Here is a 23,838-nt window from a genome sequence, read left to right on the forward strand (position 1 = left end):
GGCCATCAGCAGTGGCTATTTTGTCCAGGGGCTAGGAGACTTTCATTCTCTTAGTTTTTCAGCTGCTTAGGCTATGTCTAGACTGCAGGCTTCTTTTGGAAGAAGCTTCTTTTGGAAGAGATCTTCTGAAAAAACTTTCCTGAAAGAGAGCGTCCACACACAAAAGTGCATTGAAAAAGCCATGCACTTTTTTGAAAGAGAGTGTCCATACTGATTGGACGCTTTCTCGCATAAAAGGCCACCCAGAACCACTTCAGGCAGGGCTTTAGGTCACCAGTTGCTTCCAAGTGCTGGTGCCAGAGCCTTGCAGAGACACACACTTAAATGGACCCCCCCGGACAGCCATTTTTCTGCTTTTGCTGCCTGCTTGCATACGTCTTCGAGGGACAACCAAGATCTCGTAGTGCCTGCTGTGACTGCCTTGTTTTTTTGGGTGCCACAGCTTTTCTCCTGGTGCCACAGAGCTGGAGCTGCCCCATGGCATGCGATGGCCCCATACAGCCATGCTGCAGTTTTAAATTTTGTGCCAGCTGCCTTCTTGGTCCTGACTGAGCTAGACCCCAAGCTCATTCTGAGGACCCTCTCCCTGGGTGCAGGAGCTACACTCTGGCAACCGCAATCCATTGTGGAGAGGTGTTTCTGGAGGCTCGACACGAGTTCAGATTCGGACTCAACCACTATGGACAGTTCACATTTTTGTCAAGTGGTTGGGCAGGGCACACAATGCCCACGTGTTTTGGAACTCTAGCCTGTTTGGAAAGCTGGAGGAGGGCACATTCTTCCCCCACTGTGACTTTGTGGTTGGGGACATGTAGATGCCATTGTGCATGTAGATGCCATTTTGCCCACCTGAATTGGATCCGGATCCAGGTGAAGTGCGCCATCAGCCACCTCAAGGCATGGTTCAGGTGTCTGCTGACCCATCACGACGTGGGGGAGCACAACATCCCCGAGGTGGTTGCAGCATGTTGTGTCCTCCACAACATTGTGAAGAGGAAGGGGGAGGCCTTCCTCAGGCCATGAGGGGCGAGCCTTCCAGCAGAGGAGGACAGTTGCAATCCGACAGGCCCATCAGGTCGGGGTGCACATCCAGGAGGCCCTGAGGGAGAGGTTCTCTCAAGCACCCCAGTAACTATCCACAGGGCCTCCCCACTAGGGGCCTCTGCATTGCAGCCCTATCCCTCCCTCCCTCCCACCACAACTCCTCCCTATGCCCCTTCCCTGATCTCAGAATAAAAACACCTGTTTGGTTGTGAACAAAACAAACTCTGTATTTATCTTACAATCAAAAAAGGTGGGCAGGGGAGGAGGGCTCCTAACCTGGAAGGGGAGGGGGCATCTAGATGTGCCACCTCGAGTGCAGGGCCTGGTTGGAGTTGGGTCCAGGAACCACAGAGAGGTAGACGGGGGGGTCGTGGTGGGGGGCACAGGTGGAGGGTCAATGGGCATAGCAGGTGGGGCAGAAGGGTGGAAGCCAGGAGCAGTGACAGCAGGTGGTTGTGCCATCATGTGTGATATGATGGCACATGTGTTATCACACTGCTGCATGAGCTGGTCCCATGTGTGGTTCCACCACTTGGAGTCCTCGCGAACCTTCTGTGCCAGGATCTGCTGCATGTCGCGCAGGATGCTGACATGCTGGTGAATGAGGTCTTTCTGGATCCTGGCACGCCTTTGGGTTCCCCGGGCTCTGGTGGCTGGCTCTGGTAGTGTGGCTTGGCCCTCAGTGCCGGCTGGTCCAGCTGTGAAGAACACAGAGGGAAAGGCAATCAGTCATCCATGCAGACACTGTCCCTGAGGCCGTGCCCTCCTCTGTGAGCAGTGACCAATAGTCCTCGGGGCAGGGTGGGGATGTGCCAGGGGCAAGGCCATGTGTGGCCTACACAGTGGGCCATGCCTCACAGGGGCCCCGAGGTGCCCAGGGGACCATGCTGCCTGCTTCTCAACCTCTCTCCCCCAGCCCACAGACAAGCAGGCAAGGGAAGCGTCTGGCCACAGTGGGATCCCCTCATGGGAGGCAGAGGAGCCGGGAGCAGCCTGGTCCTCCCTGGTGTCTGCACACACATCTGCCCACGGGAGTGGGTGGTGCCTCACACAAGCAGGCATGCCAGTATGCTGTGCGCAGCACTCCTCGGTGTGTCTGGGCTCATGCCTATGCCTGGGAAAGCTCCCTTCCCTGGCAGGACATTTGTGGCCTCCTCTGAGCCTGGCAGCTGGATTCCACCTGTGGTCAGGGGCTGCCTGCTGAGTCCGTGTGCCACAAACGCTCCATGTGGTTCCACGTGCATGGACCGCAGCACAATGTCCAGCCTGAGCAGCCCGAGTGACACTCAACCCCGCTCCCTATGTGCCAGCCTCCCTGCCCTGTGTGTGTGACAAACTAAGAACACTCACCTGAAGATCCCTCCCCGGCATCCAACGAGGCCTGGGAGATGTCCTGGCTCACAGGCACCGGCTCCAGGGACAGGGTCATGGTCTCTGTCTCCTCTTCCTCCTCCAACTGGCTCTGGTCCTCCTGCTCGTCCTCTGCCGTGAACTCCGGCCAGGCGACGACAGGGGTCTAGAGGCCAGAGTCTACCATGGCGGATAGGGAAGACGTTTGGGGAAGACGGATCTGGTGCAGCTCATTGAAGCAGGGGCAGATGCGGGGTCCTGCCTCTGAGCATGAAATGCACTCTCTGGCTTGGACATATCCCTGGCGGAGCTCCTTTACCTTACTCTGGGCCTGTTCCAAGGTCCGGGATGGGTGTCCGCGCTCTGCCAGGGACTCGGCTATGCGCTCGAATATCTCGGCTTTGTGCCACGTGGAGCGGAGATCCTGCAAGGTGTCCTCCTTGCCCCACAGCTCAAGCGACAGGATCTCTACTCTGGACCAGGAAGGTGCCCGCCTCTTGGTCCCCCTGGGTGGGTCCTAGGACCTATAGGGCTCCTCCCTGTGAGGACCAGAGTGGTTGCGGGGGGCTTGAGGCTGGGCTATGAGTGGCCTTTCGGAAAAAGGCTTCTTCCTCATAGAAAGAGGATTAACGTCAGAAAAACCCCTCTGTTCTTTCAATTTACTTTCAGAAGAATGCAATTGCAGTGTGGTTGTAACACAGGTTTTGTTGGAAAAAACGGCCGTTTTTCTGACAAAACTCTGTAGTGTAGACATACCCTTAGAGAGCTCCCACGAGACAAATCTTTGCCTCCCGACATTCCAGAGATTTTTGGGTACCTGTTCCTTTATTTGGGGATCAGCTATGGTGCTGGACTTTAGATGGAAATGGATATTATTGGCTGGCACTGGTGCTCAAGGGATCTGCTTCTCCACACCACAGAGAAACCGCCAAAGTCATAAATTTTTTTCCTGATACTTAATATTTCCAGCTTTGCTTCCCTACCTGGTCAAAAGATTTGCATTGTAAAGGTATTTGGAGCAGGCAAGGGAGAAGGGAAGATAGTACCTACCTCAATTCTAGTATTTCCTAACTTCTGAGTTCTTAACTTTGGCACCTTAATAATGGTCTTTTGACATAGTTTTTTGTATTTACTACACCAGTAAATTTACAAAGAACCCCTTTCCTCAGCATACTTGTTGCATAGCAAAACTGGACATATTTTTGGCTGCTGGTCTTGCTGTGCCTGTGTGTGTTATAACTATAGAAAGAAGTAATGGATACCAGCATCTGTCTTTTCTAACAGAGGCTGTATGGCAGCAGTGAAACTGTTTTGAAGATTGTAAGTACACTGGAAATCACTCTACAGGAAGCCTTGTATTTTGTACTGTCAATGTAGGAATGTTTATTCAACAAGAGAGAGACGGGGACGTTTGGGAATGGTAGAAAAAAGAACATAAAACATTGCACTTCAACTTGTGGTCTAATGTTCCATAAATCTCCAGAAAAGCATCCATCTCCTGCTAGGCTCTCTATGAATGAGATGGCTGGGGTCACCTTGGGGAAAAAGCATTATAAGAAGAAGACTACTTTCATGCTCTTGTGAAAATCTGGTTTGCTTGACCATGTCTTGTCAATGTACAAAAACCTAAGTTATTATTTATTAGCCACAGGTTGCTGTGAACACTCTGCATGTTATTCTCCTTGAATCTGCTGGCTCCAAAATAAGAATAGAAATTATTGAGGTCTTGAGAGATTTTTAAAACTTCTCTGGCGGGTTAGAAGAACAGAAAATGGAAAACACGCAGTATTATTGCAATTCAAAAATGAGTCACAAGACCTGCCAAGTAATTATATACCTGCTAGCAGTAGGAAAAAGTGCAGTCATGTATATATTTTAACAATGTATTTTAACACTGAAATCATTTAATATTTCTATGGGTATTATGCCTAGTAGACAAGGAACATTATTGGATGTGTATTCTCAACATTGCCATTTAGATACTGTTGAAAAATAGTGAGAGATTTTCTGATCAGCTTGCATAATGTTTAAAAAAAGTAGGATGCGTCTTCTTAGTTTGTGTTTCTAAGATTTCTAGTAAGCTAAGAATCCCTACTGTTTGCTCAGATCAAATATGGATATTTGGAGATTTTCGTCAGGTGTGATGGGGTACAAACTAAGGATGTTAAATACTGGTTAATTTACTAGTCGAGTAGTCGATGGAATTTCCATTGACTACTTGGCCAGTCAATAGGCACTTCTGCATGCCTCCTTTAAAATGCACAAGAGCCCCTCCTGAAATGCCGCCTGGAGCTGGGGTCAGCTCGGGACTCACCAGCTGATCCTGGGCTCTGCGTGACATTTCTGCGGAACCTGGGATCAGCCCAAAACTGACCCCGGGCTCTATGTGCTTTGAAACATTGCGCGCAGAGCACAGGATCAGCTGGGGAGTCCCCTGCTGATCCTGGGTTCTGCGGAAAAGCCGCATGGAGCCCGGGGTCAGCTCAGGACTCCCCAGCTGACCCTGGGCTCCACGCAGCATTGCTGCTTTGAGGTACCCCCTCATGCCACCCCCTTAGTGCCTCTATCTGATAGAGGCAGCAAGGGCGGGGGGGAATCGACTGGCCTATCCAATAAGCATTTGCTTATTGGATTGTTGACTAGTCCTTAACAACCTTAATGCAAACATTTTAAGGAAATGAGGGTATGTCTACACTACAAAGTTAGTTCGAACTAACGGACGTTAGTTCGAACTAACTTTAATAGGTGCTACACTAGCGCTCCGCTAGTTCGAATTTGAATCGAACTAGCGGAGCGCTTAGTTCAAACTAGGTAAACCTCATTTTACGAGGACTAACGCCTAGTTCGAACTAGCTAGTTCGAACTAAGGGCTGTGTTGCCCCTTAATTCGAACTAGTGGGAGGCTAGCCCTCCCCAGGTTTCCCTGGTGGCCATTCTGGCTAACACCAGGGAAACTCTATGCCACCCTCCCGGCCCCGGACCTCTTAAAGGGGCACGGGCTGGCTACGGTGCCCGTGCCAGGTGCAAGCCTGCCAGCACCCAGCTAGCAGACCTGGCACAGCACAGAGCCACCCACCCAATGCCCCCCAGCCCACCCCCTCTTGCCGGGACCAGGCTGGCGGCTCCCGGGAGCTTGCCCTGGACCGCAAGAGGCGGGCACCTTCCTGGGCTAGTGCGGACATCGTGGACCCTGTCCACGATCTCCGCACTAGGCACAGGAAAGTGGCCGTCTAGGGCAGGAGAGCTGCCAGCCTGGCCACCCAGGAGCAGGTGTGCATGAAAATCAAGGGGGTCCACTGAGACCCCCGACCCTGAGCCCTGAGCTTACAATGGCCGTCCTGGGTCAGACCAAAGGTCCATCTAGCCCAGTAGCCTGTCTGCCGACAGCGGCCAACCCTAGGGACCCTGGAGGGGATGGACCGAAGACAGTGACCAAGCCATTTGTCTCGTGCCATCCCTCTCCAGCCTTCCACAAACTTTGGGCAGGGATACCACTCCTACCCCCTGGCTAAGACCACTCCATGGACCCAACCTCCATGACTTGATCTCACTTCCCTTTCAACTCTGTTCTAGTTGTAGCCTTCACAGCCTCCTGCAGCAAGGAGTTCCGCAGGTTAACTATTTGCTTTGTCAAGAACAACTTTCTGTTACTAGTTTGAAGCCTGCTACCCATTCCTTTCCTTTGGTGTCCTCTAGTCCTTCTTTATGGGAACTCAGGAAGAACTTTTCTGAATGCACCCTCTCCACCCAACTCCTGCTTCTAGAGACCTCTATCCTGTCCCCCCCCCCCCGTCTCCTCTTTTCTAAGCTGAACAGTCCCAGTCTCTGTAGCCTTTCTTCATCTGGGACCTGTTCCCAACCCCTGATCATGTTAGTTGCCCTCCCTTCTCCCAGCCTTTCTCTTCCCCTCTCCCACCTCCTTTTCCCAGTGTCCCCCAGTTTTGTTCAATAAAGACAGAGTCAATGTTGGAAGAAACGTTATCTTTATTTTGTACATCAATAAGAAGGGGGGCTAGGGAAGGGTAAGTGGAAGGAGGTGAGGGAGGAATGGGGTACGAGCCCCCGATGGGGAGGACTGGGCTGGCTCTGCGGGCTTCTGGGGGTGGAAGCTCTCCTGCAGCCCCCCAATTACCCTCTCTCCCCAGATGGCAGCCTGCGGCAAGTGCAGCCGGGCTGATGGCCGAGTGGTGTGATGTGCCCAGTGTGGGTACTCCGGGAACTCCAAGCCAGGACTTCTTTGCAAGCGGTGCACCCCTTAGAACTGTCTGTCCGGGGTGGGGGTCGGGACCCTTTAAGCGCAGCCCTCGGCTAGCCTGAGACAGCATCTCCACGCTCTAAGTCCTCCTCTGATGCCCTGCCGGCACTGCTTCCGGCCATCCTTAAGCCCTGTTCAGAGTCCACTCAATGTGGACTTGCTAGTTCGAATTAGCAAAACGCTAATTTGAACTAGTTTTTAGTTCTAGACGCGTTAGTTCGAATTAGCTTAGTTCGAATTAACTAATTCGAACTAAGCTAGTTCGAACTAGCGCTGTAGTGTAGACGTACCCTGAGGGAATAAGGCTGCAGTGACAGAAAACTCTCCCCTCTGACTAGAGTTGTTTAACGGGCAGTAGGAAGTGGGAAACTTGAGCTCTAGTCTGAGTTCAGCCTTTGACTGTACGAGTGATCTTGGGCAAGATATTAAACCTGTAGTTTCTCTATCTGTAATCCTGCGATGATACTTACCCATTTCTTTACATTGCCTCAGAAACTAGGATGAAAATGAAGTATTCTCAACGTATTTTATTAGCTAATACCAAACATCTCACTTCTCCACCTCTCCTAGGTATAACTAAAAGTAGTTTTATTTATTAAATATTCCAATACTTGCTCTTGAAGCTTGGAGGCAAATGATTGTAGTCACTGTTAAGTCAGGATGCGACAAAATGTGTGGCACATGAAACAGGATGTGACACATAATACGTGATTTTCCCTATGCTTAGGTTACAACATAATTGCACTACGTCAAGTACCACTATGTTGTAACTTGATAAATGCTGACTTTAAAATAACCACTATAGTGCAAAAAATGTCTGCATTCAACAACAGACTACTGCGCCTCCCTAGGCTTTCAAATCCTCAGAATAAACTATTAATGACAGCTTTTGTACAGTACAATCTGTCATGTAGTTTTAAGGAAAAAAACATGCTTTGGTAGCTCCAGTATCTTTGTACACTATGACTCTATTAATTCTGTAACTCATATTGTTTGTGCTGTTATTTTTGGGGTGGGAATAGTTATCCTTCTATCTGAGAAGTTCCACCATTGCTCACTCCTAAATATCTAGCTGTGCAAAAGTATGTATAAACTACCTAAGAGGTTTTAGTTATTTCTGGAATGCAATATTTTATGAATAGCTATATGTCTAAAAATAAGCGTTCATCAATCAGAAACCTCTTACTCTGTGAGGGTATGTCTATACAGAAAAATTTATTTCGAAATAACAGCCATTATTTTGAAATACCTTTCCTAGCATCTACACAGCCAAAATGCTATTTCAAAATAAATTCAAACTAGCAGAGCACTTATTTCGAATTTGGTAAACCTCATTCCACAAGGAATAATGCCAAATTCGAAATAGCTATTTCAAAATAAGTGCTGTGTAGACACTTATTTTGAAATAGGGGGGCTCCAGCCTTCCCAGGGTGCCCTGTGGTCACTCCAGCCTCAAACAAAAACACTTCTCTCCCTCCTCCCCTCCCCAGAGCCCTTAAAGGGGTAGACTCTGGCCACAGTGCCTGTGCCAGCTCCAAGCCTGCCAGCCCAGAGCCAGCAGTCACTGCCCCTGACCCAGTGGTCTCAAAACATGAGCCAGCAAGCCACTGGCAGCCAGCCCTCTATCACTCCCCAGGAGCAGTCTGCCAGCTTCCAGGAGCCTGCCAGGGCCCGGAGAAGGCGGGCGCCTTCCCGGTCCAGGGTGGAGATCATGGACCTTATTCAGGTTTGGGGGGATGCCCCCAATGTCCATAATCTCTGCACTGGATGGAGGAACGTGGCTGTCTATGGCAGGATAGCTGCCAGCCTGGCCACCAAAGGCCACCTGGAAACCTAGGTGCAGGTTTACATGACTATCAAGTTGGTCCGGTGAGACCCCCAACCCTGAACCCTGAGCTTCCCCTTCCCCTTCTTCTCCCTTCCAGCTCCCTCCTCCGAGGTTTCCCCCTCCCCTCTCCCACCTTCTCTTCTCCCCTCTACCACCTCCTTTCCCCAGTCTCACCAAAGTTTCATTCCCTTCCCCACAGTTTTGTGAAATAAAGAGAGTTTGTGTTCATGAAAATACATGTATTTTATTTGACATCAGGAAGGGAGGCTAGGGAGGGGTAAGTGGAAGAACATGTGGGAGGAATGAGGCACAAGCCCACAGTGGGGCAGATCAGGGAGGCTTTTAGGGTATGTCTAGATTACATGCCTCTGCCAACAGAGGCATGTAAAGAAGGCTACCTGACATAGTCAATGAAGCGGGGATTTAAATATCCCCAGCTTCATTACAATAAAAATGGCCGCTGTGCTGTGCTGGCTCGATCGACAGGGAACGCCTTTGTTGACCGCTCCTGTAAACCTCATTTCATGAGGCACAAGGGACCAGTTGACAAAGGCCTTCCCTGTCGACTGATCCACGTCTTGACTCGCGCGCTGTGCTGATGATCAGCTGAGCCGGCACAGTGCGGTGGCCATTTTTATTTTAATGAAGCTCGGTATATTTAAATTCTGGTTTCATTGACTATGTTGGGTAGCCTATTTTACATGCCTCTGTCTGCAGAGGCATGTAATCTAGATGTACCCTTAGTGCTCCTCAGGGTGGAAGGTCTCCCACAGGGCCTCCTGGATACTGACAGCCCCCGATGGACCTCCTGGATAGCAGCCTGCAGAAAGTGCAACCAGGCTCGCAGCAACACGTCCAATAGAAGCACCAGAGTGCCCAGGGGAGGCTCTGGCTCCATGTTGCAAAGTGCTGTGGTGTCCCGAGTGAAGGCAACCAGAGCACGCAGAGACAAAATGCTTTGCTGTCCCTCATTGAGGTAGACAAGCAAGCAGGGAAACCTGAGAACTGGCTTTCCGGGGGGAGGGGGGGTCCCTTTAAGCACAGACCTCAGATAGCCTCAGGCAGCAGCCCCACACAGTAAGTCCTGACCTGGTGCCCTGCTGGAACTGGTTCCGGCCAGCTTTAAATGAGATTCAGAGTCCACTCAGTGTGGACACACTATTTCGAAATAGAAAAATGCTATTTCAAAATGCAGTTTGTGTTTAGATGCATTAATTCGAAATAAGCTATTTCGAAATAACTATTTCAAAATAAGGTATTTCGAAATAACACTGTAGTGTAGACATACCCTGAGTGAATAAAAAGGATTTCCACATTAGCTACATCCTATAGTTGGACATGGATTAGGATATTATATTTAGCCTAATCAACTAATCAACTAGTCGATGGATTTTCCCTCAACTAGTTGATTAGGCAATAAGCCGGGAGCCGCAGTAGGGTTTGTTCCTGGCCCCAGGAGCTAACCGCACTGCGGCTCTGCCTTTTAAATGTATTAAAGAGTCGGCAGCTCTCTTTGATATCAAAGTAGTCAAAATGTAGCTGCGTGTTTTGAAGAGATTTAACACTTGAACTAAAAGATAACTGGTAACTCAATGCAAAGTTCTAGTCTGTGACCTGGCAGAAACACAGAGACAGAACACACATGCTTTTTCAATAATTTACAAAACTATTTTAATAGACTTCAAGCTCAAAAGTGACCTCTGTAAGCATCCAGCCTGATAGCCTGTCCTAAAAACTTCCAGAGCATAGCTTTTAGTAAAAACCTAATCTTGGTCAGTGATGGATGAAAGTGTGAGTCTGTCATGGAGGCCACACAAGTCACAGATTCCAGGACCTCTGACTTCCACAGCAGCTGCTTTAGCTGGCCTGGGGGCTGCGTGAGCCACTTGGGAGGTCCCTGGGCCAGCTGCACAGACTGCTTCTGGGGCAGCTGCGAGCCACCGTGCACTCTACCTAGACAACTCATAGCACCTCTGGGCTGCCCACTGCCCCAGCACATCCAAGATTTAGTCAGAGGTATATAGTACAATTCATGCACAGGTCACAGGATGTGAATTGTTGTTTACTGCTTGTAACCTGAGCATGACTTTTACTAAAAAAACCCACAACTAAAAGTGATGGAGAATCCAATTTGACCCTTAGTAAATTGTCCTAATGGTTAATCACCCTCACTGTTAAAAATGATGCCCTACTTCCATTCTGAATTTGTCTAGTACAGACAGCAGCAGAGAGGCAGGAACTGGGATTACTGGCTCCTATTTCTGGCTCTGGAGAGGGGTGGCATTTAGTAATTAAAGACAGCACAGCCAGGCTCAAGCATGATCAAGCTGGCTTTCGCATTAGGTGATCCTCTATGGCCTGTGCTGGGCAACAGAACCTGGCCAGGCTAGTTTCTACATTTCTGCCAACATCCTGTTCTTGCACAGTGGCTTCGTGGGGGTGTCCCACTGAGTGCATGCAGCCTGAGTGGTGGTTTAGCTTATGAGGATGTGCTAAAGTGCAGAAAAAGGGTCACTGCCATCTCTGCCAGAAATAACCTTGCACAAACTGCCAGCCCATTTGTGAGACTGAGAAATTACTTCTGAGAGTCTCTTGGAGTAGAAGAAGGTATGAGGCCTTGTTTAGTAATAAGCAAGGGCTGTGAAGTAATGCTTATTAACACTAGCCAGCAGAAGGCCTTCTCCTGGCTTCCAGTCCAGCACAGTCTTCTTAGGACCAAGTGAGAGGGAGTACTGCTGTGTCTGGAGCTATAGATCTGCACTTACTGTGAAGGCATCTGAGTGAGACTGTGGCAAATGCTCAGTGCCATTGGCATGTCAGAGTTGTGTGGGAGTATGCTCAGTGCAGATGGAATGTGTGATGATCCAAGCAGACAGCCTCTTATAAAGCTCTACTGAGTATGTACAATTAATGTTTTTCAGAGGATTATAACTCAGCCATAGTTGTTTGGATTTACCTTGTGAGAGCAAAAGGAACTTATCTAATCCTGGCACTGTCCCCCTATCAAGGTCACATCCATGTTCCAAAGCAATGGACAGATTAGAGCTCTTCAAAGAAACATTTGAGAATTATATAACATAGGAAAAATTAGGCAGATTGCCAAACTTCGTTCTTCGAAATGACAAAACTGGTTTTACTGACATTTTTAAAATAAATAAAAAGGAAATATGGATAATCGGGTTGAATGAAATTAGCAAAGTTAGAACATCTGAAAATAGGGACTGAAAATGGAAAGTGTTAGACTATAGTGTTAACTATAGGTGTTAAGAGTTTTAAACATCTCCTTTAGTTTTGTAACTGTGCAGCTTCTCACAACTGCTAACATTCTTTCATGCCTTTCAAATGAACAGGACTAGTTGCATGAGTTGGCACTCATAAGCCTTTCCACCCCAAGAAAACAGCACTTATGGGTATGTCAAGGTGCAATTAGAGTATAGAGGTACTAATGCAAGAAGGATATATAGTATTATATCAAGATTCTCCCTTTGTCATATTGTAACAGCTGATCTTTGAAAGTTCACTTTGCGTAAAGTGAGAACTGAAGCTATTATAAGGATCATTTTACAAATGTTTCAGATGGTTCCTGTAGTAAATTCCTTGAGAGATGTGCAGGAGGTCCTTTGCTTTCATCATCTTGTAAACTGGTAGAGCTGGCCAAAATTTTTCCATCTAAACTTTTAATAAAAAATGCAATTTCCATTAGAACCACAATTTTAAATAGGAAAATGTTGATTTTTGCCAAAAGTAGTTGTTTTTAAACATTAGGAAAACCAAAACAAAATTTCATTTTTGATTTGGGCCAATCCATGATCTAAGCATTCTGGCATTTTGAACAGAATCAGAATGTTTAATTTAGGGGTAGTTCAACATCAGTGTATCTTACTGTGCCTCATGGAAGTTGTGATTTGGGTGCCTTATGTGCCCATTCTCCTCTATTAGCTGGGCTCTGGGTCAACTAAATGTTCCCTGAAATCCTCTGTTTGAACAGCTGTGGTGCATCTTGAGAGTCTCATGACCATGATGGGGAGATAGAGTCCAGCTTATGGAGGCAAGTCGGGGCCTAAAGCACCTGATATACTACTCCATGAGGAATCAAGGCAGCTCAGACTGTCAACGTAGCCTGAAATGAAACATGTTCATTCTTTTGAATACATTTTTTTCAGAACCCACCATTCTGCCTTATTTACTCCAACAAATGTACAGTGTTCAGTGATTATCTGAATAACTGGTACAAGGAGCTAAAACATTCCATGTGGGAGTTGGGGGTCAAATATTATTCCAATGCCAAGCTCTTAAATAGCAGTACAATGAAAGCTTTGTGATTCAGCATTCATGGGGAATGGCAGCTGCCAGTTAATTGAATGTGCTGGACACTCAAGCAAAGGGTTAGGCAGCTTGAGGCATGCTGAGCTCGAAAGGAGGTGCCTACTAATGACATCATCCAGCAGTACCAGAGGCAGGCTGGGGGAGGGGGAGAAGGAAAGTCCTGCTGATGATGTCAGCTGGCAGTGCAGCAATGTCGGTTAACAAAGTTTTCCGGTTAACAAAGTTTTCCAGTTAACAAAGTGCCAGATAACAAAGCTTTCACTAATACGTTTATAAAAATAGTGACATCATGGTAGAACCACAGCTTATGTGAATTCCTCAACTGTACAGACCAACTGGGAATTTAGTGTTGTTCATATTGCACAGGTACCCAAGGAAAGCTTAAAAAAAGATCAGTTCTGAAGGTTAGTGTCTGTGATGTGTTTGTGTAATTCAGTACCTTTCCGATGAAACTGGAGGGATCCTAGCAGGCATATGGACTTGAGCATCTCTGTTGTGTACATTTCTAAGCAACACTGCAACTGAATGTATAGTCTACAGATTTCAGGATGAATCTCTCCATCTTCTGGGCTGCAACAAAAAAGAAGAAAACTGTACTTAAAATAGACTTGTTTAATACATTCTTCAGCTGTCTGGAAAATCTAGGGGAAAATGGTTGTTTCTAGAAAAAATTATTTAAAATAATTACATGATTTCCACATTATTTTTTTCAATTTGTTTTTCTCTGTGTTTAAAATGTTAGTTATCTGATTAGGCACCATTGTAACGTGGAGCGGTCTGGAGCTTATAGGTCTTTTGTAAAAGGTGCTTTTGAGCAGCATCTTCATCATAATAATTGTAGAAACAATGACTAGGACTACAAAAGTCCCCTCACTAATTTTCAAACTGAGTGCATCCTCTAATTTACTCTTTACAACAGAAATAAAATAATTGTGCCACATACTGAGATCTATTTTCAAACCTGGGTGCCATATTGGACATCCAAATCCCACATTTATAAGGTCACAACAGTACGTAAGCAGAAAAACTTTTTTTTTTAACGAGCTCAAATGTTCATGTGATGACTCTCCCAAAGACAAGATTTTCTCAGCCAAGTTTGAGAGGTGGGGTCACAATCACCTTTGCCACCAGTGTTTTTAAGTAAACAGTGGTTGTTCAAGTCAAGGATTTAGGATTTTAGCAAAAGAAAGACAAATAAAATAGAAAATTGGATTGTAAAACAGATAAACACTTACTTTACTGAATAAATGGTGAGACTAAAGGCACTTCTGAAAATCAGTAATACGGGGCTGGCTCCATTTCATAGCATGTCTCTAGATTTCTAGAGCAGGGATATTATAAATCAAGTTTTAACAACAGAAAAATGTGCCAGCATTGTTTAAAGATGTGTAATTTCCTGTAGCTAAATGGATAATTCTACAGAGCCTCTTATGCTGAAATAAAATTAAATGTGTGGGGTTTCTCAAGGGAACTGAAGCAACTAACTTGATAAATGATTTGCAACTCTGCTACTTCTGCTGCTAAGCTCAAATCATGTCTTAACATCAATCAAGATTGAAGTGTTTTGAGACCTACAGCGAACAATGCTCATTTAACCCAGTCAAATGGGTACTCTATGGCAAGAACCTAAGCAGTCATTGATGCTTATCTAATTGTGAGCTGAATGTTTTTACTGTGAACAGAGAAGCTCACAATTTCTAAGCAAAATCCCAGCAGTTTGTCCTGATTTGATACCAACAAGTACAGTTCAAATTAACATTGATTTCTAGATTAGAAGGCCAAAAGGAACCATTTTGATCATCTGACCTTCTGTATAAGCCATAAGACTTCGAATTAATTACTGTTTGACCTAGAGCGTGGCTTTTAGAATGACATCTATTCTTGATTTAATAATTGCCAATGACAGAAAATCTATTACCCCCTAATCAAGTTGTTACAATGGTTAATTATTCTCATTGTTAAACTGCTACTTCCAGCCTGAATCTGCCTAGCTTCAACTTCCAGACACCGGATCCTTTGTACACTACAATGAAGAGCCCACTATCCAAGTTGTGTTCTTCAAAGAGGTACTTGTAGATTGTAACCAAGTCACTCATTCACCTTCTCTTTGTTAACCTAAATAGATTCGCTCAGAGTTCAGTCACCAAGGTAAGTTTCCCAAGCCTTTAATCATTCTTATAGCTCTTCTCTGAACTCTCTCCAATTTATTAACATATTTCCTGGGGAAAAGGATGAGGGGAGAAATAACCTTTCTCAGAGTTTTTGTGGGATTTGAACCTTGAAATCATTTAGCATTACAAATAATAGCATTCTCCCAGGCCAGTGTACATGCATGTTATACTTTTTAAGTGAACTCTCTATTTGGAATGTGAGATTTCCTGTCAGTTCTAACAATTTAAAGGCCAAATTCTATCTTCAATCCATGTGCATTTTTCCCCATTGACTTCAATGATATCAAAAGGACTCATGCACACATGCACTCTGAGCCTAAGAAAACAAAGAGGGTCAGATTGTGATTGGTCCTCCTACATGTATGCATTGGAAGAGTGTCTCAAAGTGTCTCAAGGGAATACCCTGTGCAAGGCCCACAAAACCCGAGTTCTTGTACTTGGCACAGGGAATGCTCTCTCCATGGTCCCCAAGGCTTCATTTCACATCAAATGGCATCAGAAATGAAGTAGGCAAGGGGCCCATCTGAGTATGAGCTCAAGGAGCAGGTGCATGAGGGAGAGAAAGCTTCAGCATCCTGAAGGATGGGGCACTTCCAAAGCACATCAGAACATTCAAAGGACTCTAATAAAGTTTGTACAGAACTCTGAAATGTAAAGCATCATGTTACTGTTGAGTATTATAATCAATACATTTCAAACAGGGTGGGCTACACCCTTTGCTATGAGCAAGACCCATGCATTGCAGTTAAGAAGCAGGGATAGAGGAAAAGAAGGCTCAATGCCATTGTTGTGGTCCCCCCCTTCCAGTTCTGGGAAAATATGTGGGAATCTTTCTACATCTTTCTACTCCCTTTTATAACTTAGAACATCTCTGAGGTTGCTCTAAGTTATATGTAGTTTCCCATACCACCAAAGGGCTGTTTTGGCAGCAAGGGATCACCAGGCTGTAATGCAGAGACAGCCCATGAAAGCCTCCTGCACTAGAAGCTGAGAGAGAGGGTGGTGAAGATCATTATGCTGGCAGTATTCCTGGGAATAACCCTCACACTGTTGGTCAGATTGCTTGACGTCCTCTTCCCACGTGCTGTGATCTGGTGCTCACTCACGAATGGGCTCACAATGCTGGCCACACAAGAGAAGTCCTTCTTCTATTCTCAGGCCTTTTTGAGCTTACTGAGAGAACAGTAGAGGAATAAATTCGGGCCAGAGCATTCAGAATGGGAAATTGCAGGAGGCCTCCTGGAGGCTAATAGAGATGACTTTCCACAACACTGCATCTACACTACCATAAATTTGACCATGCAAGGTCGGGAATTGCATTATTACTTATGAAAAGCAGGAGTACTTCAATCGACTTCTGTAGTCCTTAAGGTTGATGCAATAATTTTCGTAGTGTGGATGCATCACTTAAAAAATAGAACATATGGGGCTAAAGTCAATGTAAAGTCCTAGTGTACACTAGGCCTAAATGAGACCAGCATTGGCTCTAACGTTGTAGCTGCTCTGAATGTCAAACTCTCAGTGACTTAGTTCTGTGCAAGGTGCTGTTATAGGAGTGGACTTAAAGCTACAATGGGGACTAAATACAGTCTAAGAGCAGCGTTTGAGTCTTACAAGCTTTACTGAAGAAAACAGTCTAGGTAGGTTGAATGGAAAGGACCTTCTTGGTCATCTAATCTAATTTACATAATTCTGAAATGTGGCACAGCAGTGTTTCTGAAATTGCAATATTTTTTATGCTTGTACGTTGGCTCATTGTCACAGTTATTTTTCTCCTTTGATAAATATGTTAGGCATCAGCCGGTATTTGTTTAGATTTTCCACAGGCTTTTACTACGCTAATTTGTCCCATCTTTTGGTTTGCTCACATTCTCTGCCATGCCATCTATCTTCTCATGTGTAAAATTGCATGGCATGTTGACAATGCAACACTAGGAGGGACTGTGCCTGGCCTTTGCATAAACGTGCAAAGATATGATGGGGAACAATTTTTATAGTGGGGATGCTTCTGATAGGAAACATATATTTAGTGTTTGATATTACTACTTCAAGATAGCACCACTGTATAGGAATGAGGCACTAGAAGATTTTCCTCACTTCACCTTCCACAATTGCAATCCCTGTATTTTCCTGATTGGACACGTATTGCTTCCTGTTAAGATCAATGGCTTTTCAAATGACAAAAACATGAACTGGCAAGAGTACTAGAGTAAACACTTTTGACTGATTGTTTTCATTGCAGCATTTTAGATAAAATAGATTATTATCATACATTTCTTTTGTCTGTTTTATTCCAAGTATTAGAAAGTATAAATGAGTAAGAGGAGAATTGTGCCTAAAATTTTTGGGGTCATAGTTGCTATGGAAACTATATTTACAATAATCAATGTCTCTCTTTTTATGTCTGTCATTTAAACAAAGGTGAGTAACTGGAGATTGGATGAGAAAATGATACATTTCTCATATAGTGTTTGGCCTCTGAGAAGGGGAGATATTGAACCACCCTTAAAACTGATCTTATTTATAATTGTCATGATGGTAGAAGTTAAAAAGTATGCATATTACAATATAAATTTTTCACAAGAAGGGACACTCTTAATCTAATTAAAGTACTACATTAAAATCCACAAGCTACAAAAGAAATGAGAAAAAGCAATTACAGACATTTTAGCTGATTCTGTTTACTCTTATAAATTCTTAAGTGTCTGAGTAATGCAAAAAAATTTTATTTAGAAAAGAGTCACTGTATATATTAAAATGATTGAATTGTGCTTTCTGACCCAAACTTATCCTTTGAATACTATTTATCATGTATAGGTAGACCAAAGGCTAAATTTTGCTCTCATTTATATCAATACAAATCCAGAGTGGGAGACACTGATTATTGTAAGTACGTATAGTTACTTGTATAGTATTGTAAGCATGGTTTCCATAACAACTATGACCCCAAAAATTTTAGGTACAATACTACTCTTACTCATTTACACTTTCTAACATTTGGAATGAAACAGACAGAAGAACTGGATGGTAATCATCTATTTTATCTAAAATTTCTGCAATGAAAATGATCATCTGTCAAAAGTGTTTATTGTAGTACTCTTGCCATTTCATGATTTTGTTCAGTTTCGAAAGAAGTGACATTGAAGAACACAATTTGGCCCCGTTTCTACAGTAACATCTAATTATTTCCACACTATGACCCCTGTTAACTTAGTCTCATGCTGACCTGTTGCTCAATTACTGTAATGCTCTATTATATACTGTCTTTGAACGGATTCCAAGTGTTTTCAGACCCAATATGCTCTCAAATGTATGTATGTAGCTCCCATTTACTTCAATGGAAGTCACAGACCAGGAGGGCTGAATTTGACCCTCAGATTCCAACTATTAAAAAATGTCCTTTACTATCCCTGGGTGGTTTCACTGTAACCCAGTTTCCTGGATCATCCTTTGTACGGTTCTTAAAAACCCTCTTCAATGTAGTCAGCTCAGTTTGGTTTTGTTCCACAATCTTCTTTGGCCTTGCCGTGAGGTCAGCTGACACAGCCTTTGATTATTCCCCTTAAACTCACTATAAAAATGTGTGATATAAGAGACAATAGGTACCTAATGTAATGTATACACAATGATCGTTTAGGAGCTATTTTACAACTAAGGAAGGATTGGTGTAAAATTCATTTTACAATTGTATCAGTGAATAAGTACATAGTAAACTGGTCTTTGTTTAAAAGGTAGCAATGGCTTTTATTTATGTAAACTATTCCCTCATAAATAGTACTTTTCAGCTTCCTGTTCAGCTATTTTTTCCCTTTAAATGCATTTTAATATCCCAAAAGAGCTTTTATAATTCAATGAATATACTATCAGAAAGCTTGTTGTTGGTAGAGTTATACAGCAAAAGAAAGCCATCCTTCTTAGCATCCTTCAGCTCTAGGAATCTCTTCCCCAATGAGACAAAGAAAAAACAGCTCCTCTTCTCTCCTTGCTGTGAGCTACTGTAACACAACTGAGAGCCAGGAATAATTAATTCCTCTCCCCATAGGCAGTGGCAAATTCTTTACACAGCCAAAGCAGATAAGGAGAGGGCATAAATAACCTCATAGGAACACAGAACTTAAGAACATATCTGATAGGTGATCACTACTTTAATCCAAGGGACTAGTGCTGCAGACTGTACAGGGGACGGGAGGAAATAATTTGTGGAACTCTCTTGGACTGATAAGCCTTCTTGAATGTGTCCTGAAAAATCAACAGACTATGCTCTATCTGTTCTGCAGGCTTTTGAGAAGGGATGAGCCGAGGGGTAACCATGCTAGAGCAGATTTGTTTCAGGACCCATAAATACAGCCATGGTAAAGGCAAGTCCTTGAAGTGAGGGATTGCCAATCAATGAATTGAATGCTCGAGCAGTTGGTAATGGTTAGTCCCAACAGAATTAAATTCACCAAGAGGCTCAGCACAAGGCATGTGCAGAACTTAATAGGGATGTAAGCGACTACTCGACTGTCCTATAAGAAAATGCTTATTGGATAGTTGAGTAGCGACTCTATGAGAGGCAGCAAGGGGTGGGGGGGACAAGAGCTGGTGCTGGGAGGAGCCGGCTTAAAATCCAGTTTCCCTCAACACTATCTCTGGGCTGGCACCTGCCCTCCTCCTTCTATCAGAGGCAGCGGGGGAGAGGGGAGACAAAAGAGGGGGAAATGCTGCTGCGAAGCAGTCCCTTTTCACAGAGATCTCAGCGGGGAGCTGCTCCCCCCCACCGCAGACAGGGGCTGTTGCCGCCAAGCAACCCGTTTGTGGTGGCTGGGGCTGGCTGCCATGAACAGGGGCTCCAGCGTGAGCTGAGACTAAGCAGTCCTGGCTTGTGCTGATCGCTTTGCCTCTGCATATTAAATATAGTAAGAACCGAGAGGCTTTTATTACATTAAAAATGCTGTGTCACAGTGCAGGTGGCTCTGGAGCCGGCACGAGCCAGGACTGCTCAGGCCCAGCTTGAGTAGGCTCATGGAGCTACCCCCTCACTGCGGCTCTGCAGAGTAGCGCTTATCGATTAATTGTATGGTCGATTACAAATTGCATTGACTATATGATTAGCCAGATAATCGCATTTTGACATCCTTACAACTTAATACCTGTTTGAACTTATTTAGGAGATTTAGATTTGGTTTAAGTGATATACAGGCCTTGTGCTTGCCCTCTGCACAGGGGTTAGCTTTGTCTGAGCCTTGTTTTCATGAGGAAATTTAATTCCCTTAAGGTGCTTTGAAAATCCACTCTTTTACTTCTCTCTATTCAGAAAATTGACCATATATTTCTACCCTTTGTTTCCTATCTTTTAACCAGTTAGTGATCTATGAGAGCAACTTTCCTCTTATCCCACCTAATTTGTACTGAATTTCAATTGGAGTTGAGAACCTATCTTTCTGAGATTTCTTTCGAACATCCTAGCCTTCATTGTGTTGAAGTCTTATTATAACAATTGAGTTAGCGGCCATGATGGTGACTGGGCTGAGCATGACTTGTTTTTTCACTATACTGACTAAGCAGCATTCTTTCCAAATGTAATTTTTAAAAGATTATGTTTAAATGCAATTAAAATGTTTTAAGCGGCTCATCCCCAAGGTGAATCGGTGGGAAAGTTTAGAACTGATACTGATTTAGTTATCTCTGATATCATCAGATTAAAAAAATTAAAACATCAAATTTCTGGGTAGTGTTGTACATGTGTCTAAAAATACATGGAAGGACCTACATGCATCTATTTATATAATATGTCGAGTGAAATACCACTCACGACACAAAGAAAAAAATGAATGGAGTTTTGCTGTATCTGGGCTAACAGTGGATTCTACTATACTGAGCACAATAACCAATAGAGCAATATGACAGAATCTGAGGGTGATGCAAAGTACTGTTTAAAGCATAGTTTTCAAACTGTGGTCTGTGTAACATTGGTTGTCCTCAGAACTCTTGCTGGTGACCCTTGGAACTGGTCACATAACTCTACATTTCCTCATTTCCCTTTGCTAAATCACTTTAAAAGTTAGCAAAAAATGTATTAATTACTTTCATAATTTCCCCTGAACACTGCTGCTGTACTTGTCACAGGGCTGTTATATAGTTATGAGCAGGAGGAGAAGTGGTCCGTAAATTAGCACACACTATGCAGAGTTTGAGAACCTCTAGATGTGAGGGTATGTCTAACACTTCAGAGTTTTTGCACAAAAATGGCTGTTTTTGCACAAAAACTTGCGGAGAGTCCATGCTACAAACGCGTTCTTGTGCAAAAAAAAGTACAGTAAATTGTAAGAATACAGGGCTTTTTGCACAAGAGTTATTCCTCTTTCTACAAGGAATAAGCCTTTTTGTGCAAGAGCTTTCTTGTGCAAGAGAATGTCCACACTGTCATGGACACTCTTGTGGAAAAGCACATCTCTTGCGCAAAAAGTCTGGGTATGTCTACACAGCAAAGTTATTTTGAAATAACAGCCGTTATTTCGAAATAACTTTCCTAGAGTCTACACAAGCCAACTCCTATTGCAAAATTAATTCGAAATAGCGGAGGGCTTATTTTGAAATTGGTAAACCTCATTCCATGAGGAATAGCACCAATTTTGAAACTGCTATTTCAAAATAAGTGCTGTGTAGACGCTTATTTTCTGACCTGATGCCCTGCTGGAAGAGGTGCCGGCTGGCCTTAAATGCGATTCAGCATCCAATCAGTGTGGACGCGCTATTTCGAAATAGCAAAAAGCTATTTCAAAATGCATTTTGTGTGTAGACATGCTATTTCGAAATAAGATATTTCTAAATAACTATTTCGAAATCAGATATTTCGAAATAACACTGTAGTGTAGACATACCCTTCTTGTGCAAGAGCCTGCAGTGTAGATGTAGCTGGTGAGTGCTAAAATGTGGTTGCAAAAGAGAAAAAAAAATCTGACATGCTATATTTCATGATTCTTGTATTCTAAAATTTGAATTCTTTGGAAAACAGTTATGCTTCAGTTAAGGGAACAACTAGGGGGCATGCAGGCCTTGCTGCACTTGAGGGCCCATGGCCATAGGAGGCCTCAAATTCAGAGGTGAAAATAAGCAGATGTGCCCTGGTGTGGCGTTCTGATAAGAAGAAGCCGACAGGCTGGGGCGTTCGGCTCCAGCTGCTTCCAGCCAGGCTCCTGGGGCTCTCCTGAAGGCTGCCTTGCTAAGGAGCAGGCAGCCAGGCCAAAAAAAGAGGCTGGCTGGGTGTGTGCAACCCTGTCCCCCCCAAAATCCGGGGCTGCCCAACTCCCAGACCTTCCCTCCTTGCCCTTGAAGGAGGGGGCAGCAGCTGCAAAACCCTGAACTTTGCTGTTCTTTCCTGGAGTACCAGAAAAAGAGAGGAAAGTACACAGCTTGAGTACCTTCTTCTTGCTCCCGGCTGCTGTCAGGGGAAGAGGAAGAGCAGCAACTACCTGGTGTGTGCGGCTGCAGTCCCCCTCCTCCCATCCCCCGTCCTCCCAAAATGGTGCCCTAGCCCTCCTCCCGCACACTCACCCCTACACTCAGCCCCTGCCTTAATTCCTGCATCCCTTGTCCTAAGCCCTCCCATCCCCAACTGCCTGTCCTTATTCCTCAACCCCCAATCTCCACAACCCTGAAACACCCCCCACACCCTGAGCTCCCCAGCCTGACCCTCCCACCCCCAAATGATGTGCAGTCTACAATGGACCAAGTGTGTTTAATGAACCTGGCAATCACTTCAATTGAGAATAAGCTTGCACAAACCACCCTTTTTGCAGAAGTCTTAGACATGTGGGCTGGCAAGACATGTTAACTGTATGTATTCTAATGATGCTGTTTATGTATAATGTATGTATCAACAAATCCCCATGTTGAAAAATAAGGTTATTTTATGTGATATTAAGCAATGCAGGTGATTGCTCTCAAGTCTAAATTATGGGACATTTGATTTTATTAGTAACTTGGGAAGTGTTGGTTTTTGACTTGTATAATGTCAGTTTTTGTTCTTTAAATGAAATACTAGGTGCAATTAAAATAACGTAAACTTATTTAATTGTCCTTTAATACACTGAAAAGATGGGGTAAAATAATTAATATTAGTTAAGCAATAATGCTCAAGAGATGAGCCGTGAAGGGGGGGGGGGGCAAAGTTGTATCTTGCATGTCCCCCCAGAATAGCTAGTTGCACTCCTAACTTCTGTCCATATGGCGATCACTCTGTTTTTCTGTGTATTTAATTTCTCAAATTAATACTTTGTTAGCAGACAAATTTAGTGTGTTTTTGATATTGCCTGATATGAACAATTTCACAGTGAGGTTAAACATTTTTTAGTCTGTGCCACATAAAACATATTTAATCAATGTTTTAGCCATGTAATACCAGTAGTTCAAATTCTGTATTTTTTTAGAAATTTTTTAGAATAATTTTTTGAATAATTATGATTTTAAAAGTAATCTGCAACAGTGTATATTTTCATACCATGGGCACCGAGTACCTAGTAATTTTCTTTCCTTAGAGCTTCTTTAAAAAAGTCAAGTATACACCTGCTAACATTAGTTGAACAAAATAGATTTATGAAGCACTGATAATATGTAGAATATGCCTCTGTAAATAACTGACTATTAAGACATTTAATATAATGCCCATAGAGGGAGCTCTTATACCATTATCTTTTCTATATTGTAGAAACCTGTCTGCTGGTTTATCATGCAGGTAATCTATTTAAGATTGTGAAGAATATGCAGAAATCAATTACCCCACCTTGGAAATGGGGAAAAAATATACTAGATATAAAAATGGCTATTGCTTTTAGCTCAAAACATAGTTTTTAAGTTGTAAATATTTTACAATAATTTATGGA

General features: G+C 44.1%; 1 protein-coding gene across 2 annotated transcripts in view; it reads right to left on the reverse strand.

Moving 5' to 3' along the window:
* The window catches only part of RGS7BP (regulator of G protein signaling 7 binding protein), a 75,599-nt gene that overhangs the window by 11,883 nt on the left and 39,878 nt on the right, over window positions 1-23,838 (reverse strand). Inside the window, exons 1-2 of one of the 2 annotated variants that reach the window (XM_006116999.4) lie at window positions 14,039-14,125; window positions 13,243-13,373 (exon numbers count right to left, since the gene is read on the reverse strand). In XM_006116999.4, coding sequence (XP_006117061.2) covers window positions 13,243-13,306 — 64 coding nt within the window. In that variant the 5' untranslated portion in view covers window positions 13,307-13,373; window positions 14,039-14,125. Of the gene's footprint in view, window positions 1-13,242; window positions 13,374-14,038; window positions 14,126-23,838 lie in introns of those variants that run through there. The other variant, XM_006116997.5, reaches the window with a different exon arrangement.

The sequence above is a fragment of the Pelodiscus sinensis genome, chromosome 6 (genome assembly GCF_052426305.1).
Source record: "Pelodiscus sinensis isolate ZL-2025 chromosome 6, ASM5242630v1, whole genome shotgun sequence".
Taxonomy (NCBI): Eukaryota; Metazoa; Chordata; order Testudines; family Trionychidae; genus Pelodiscus; species Pelodiscus sinensis.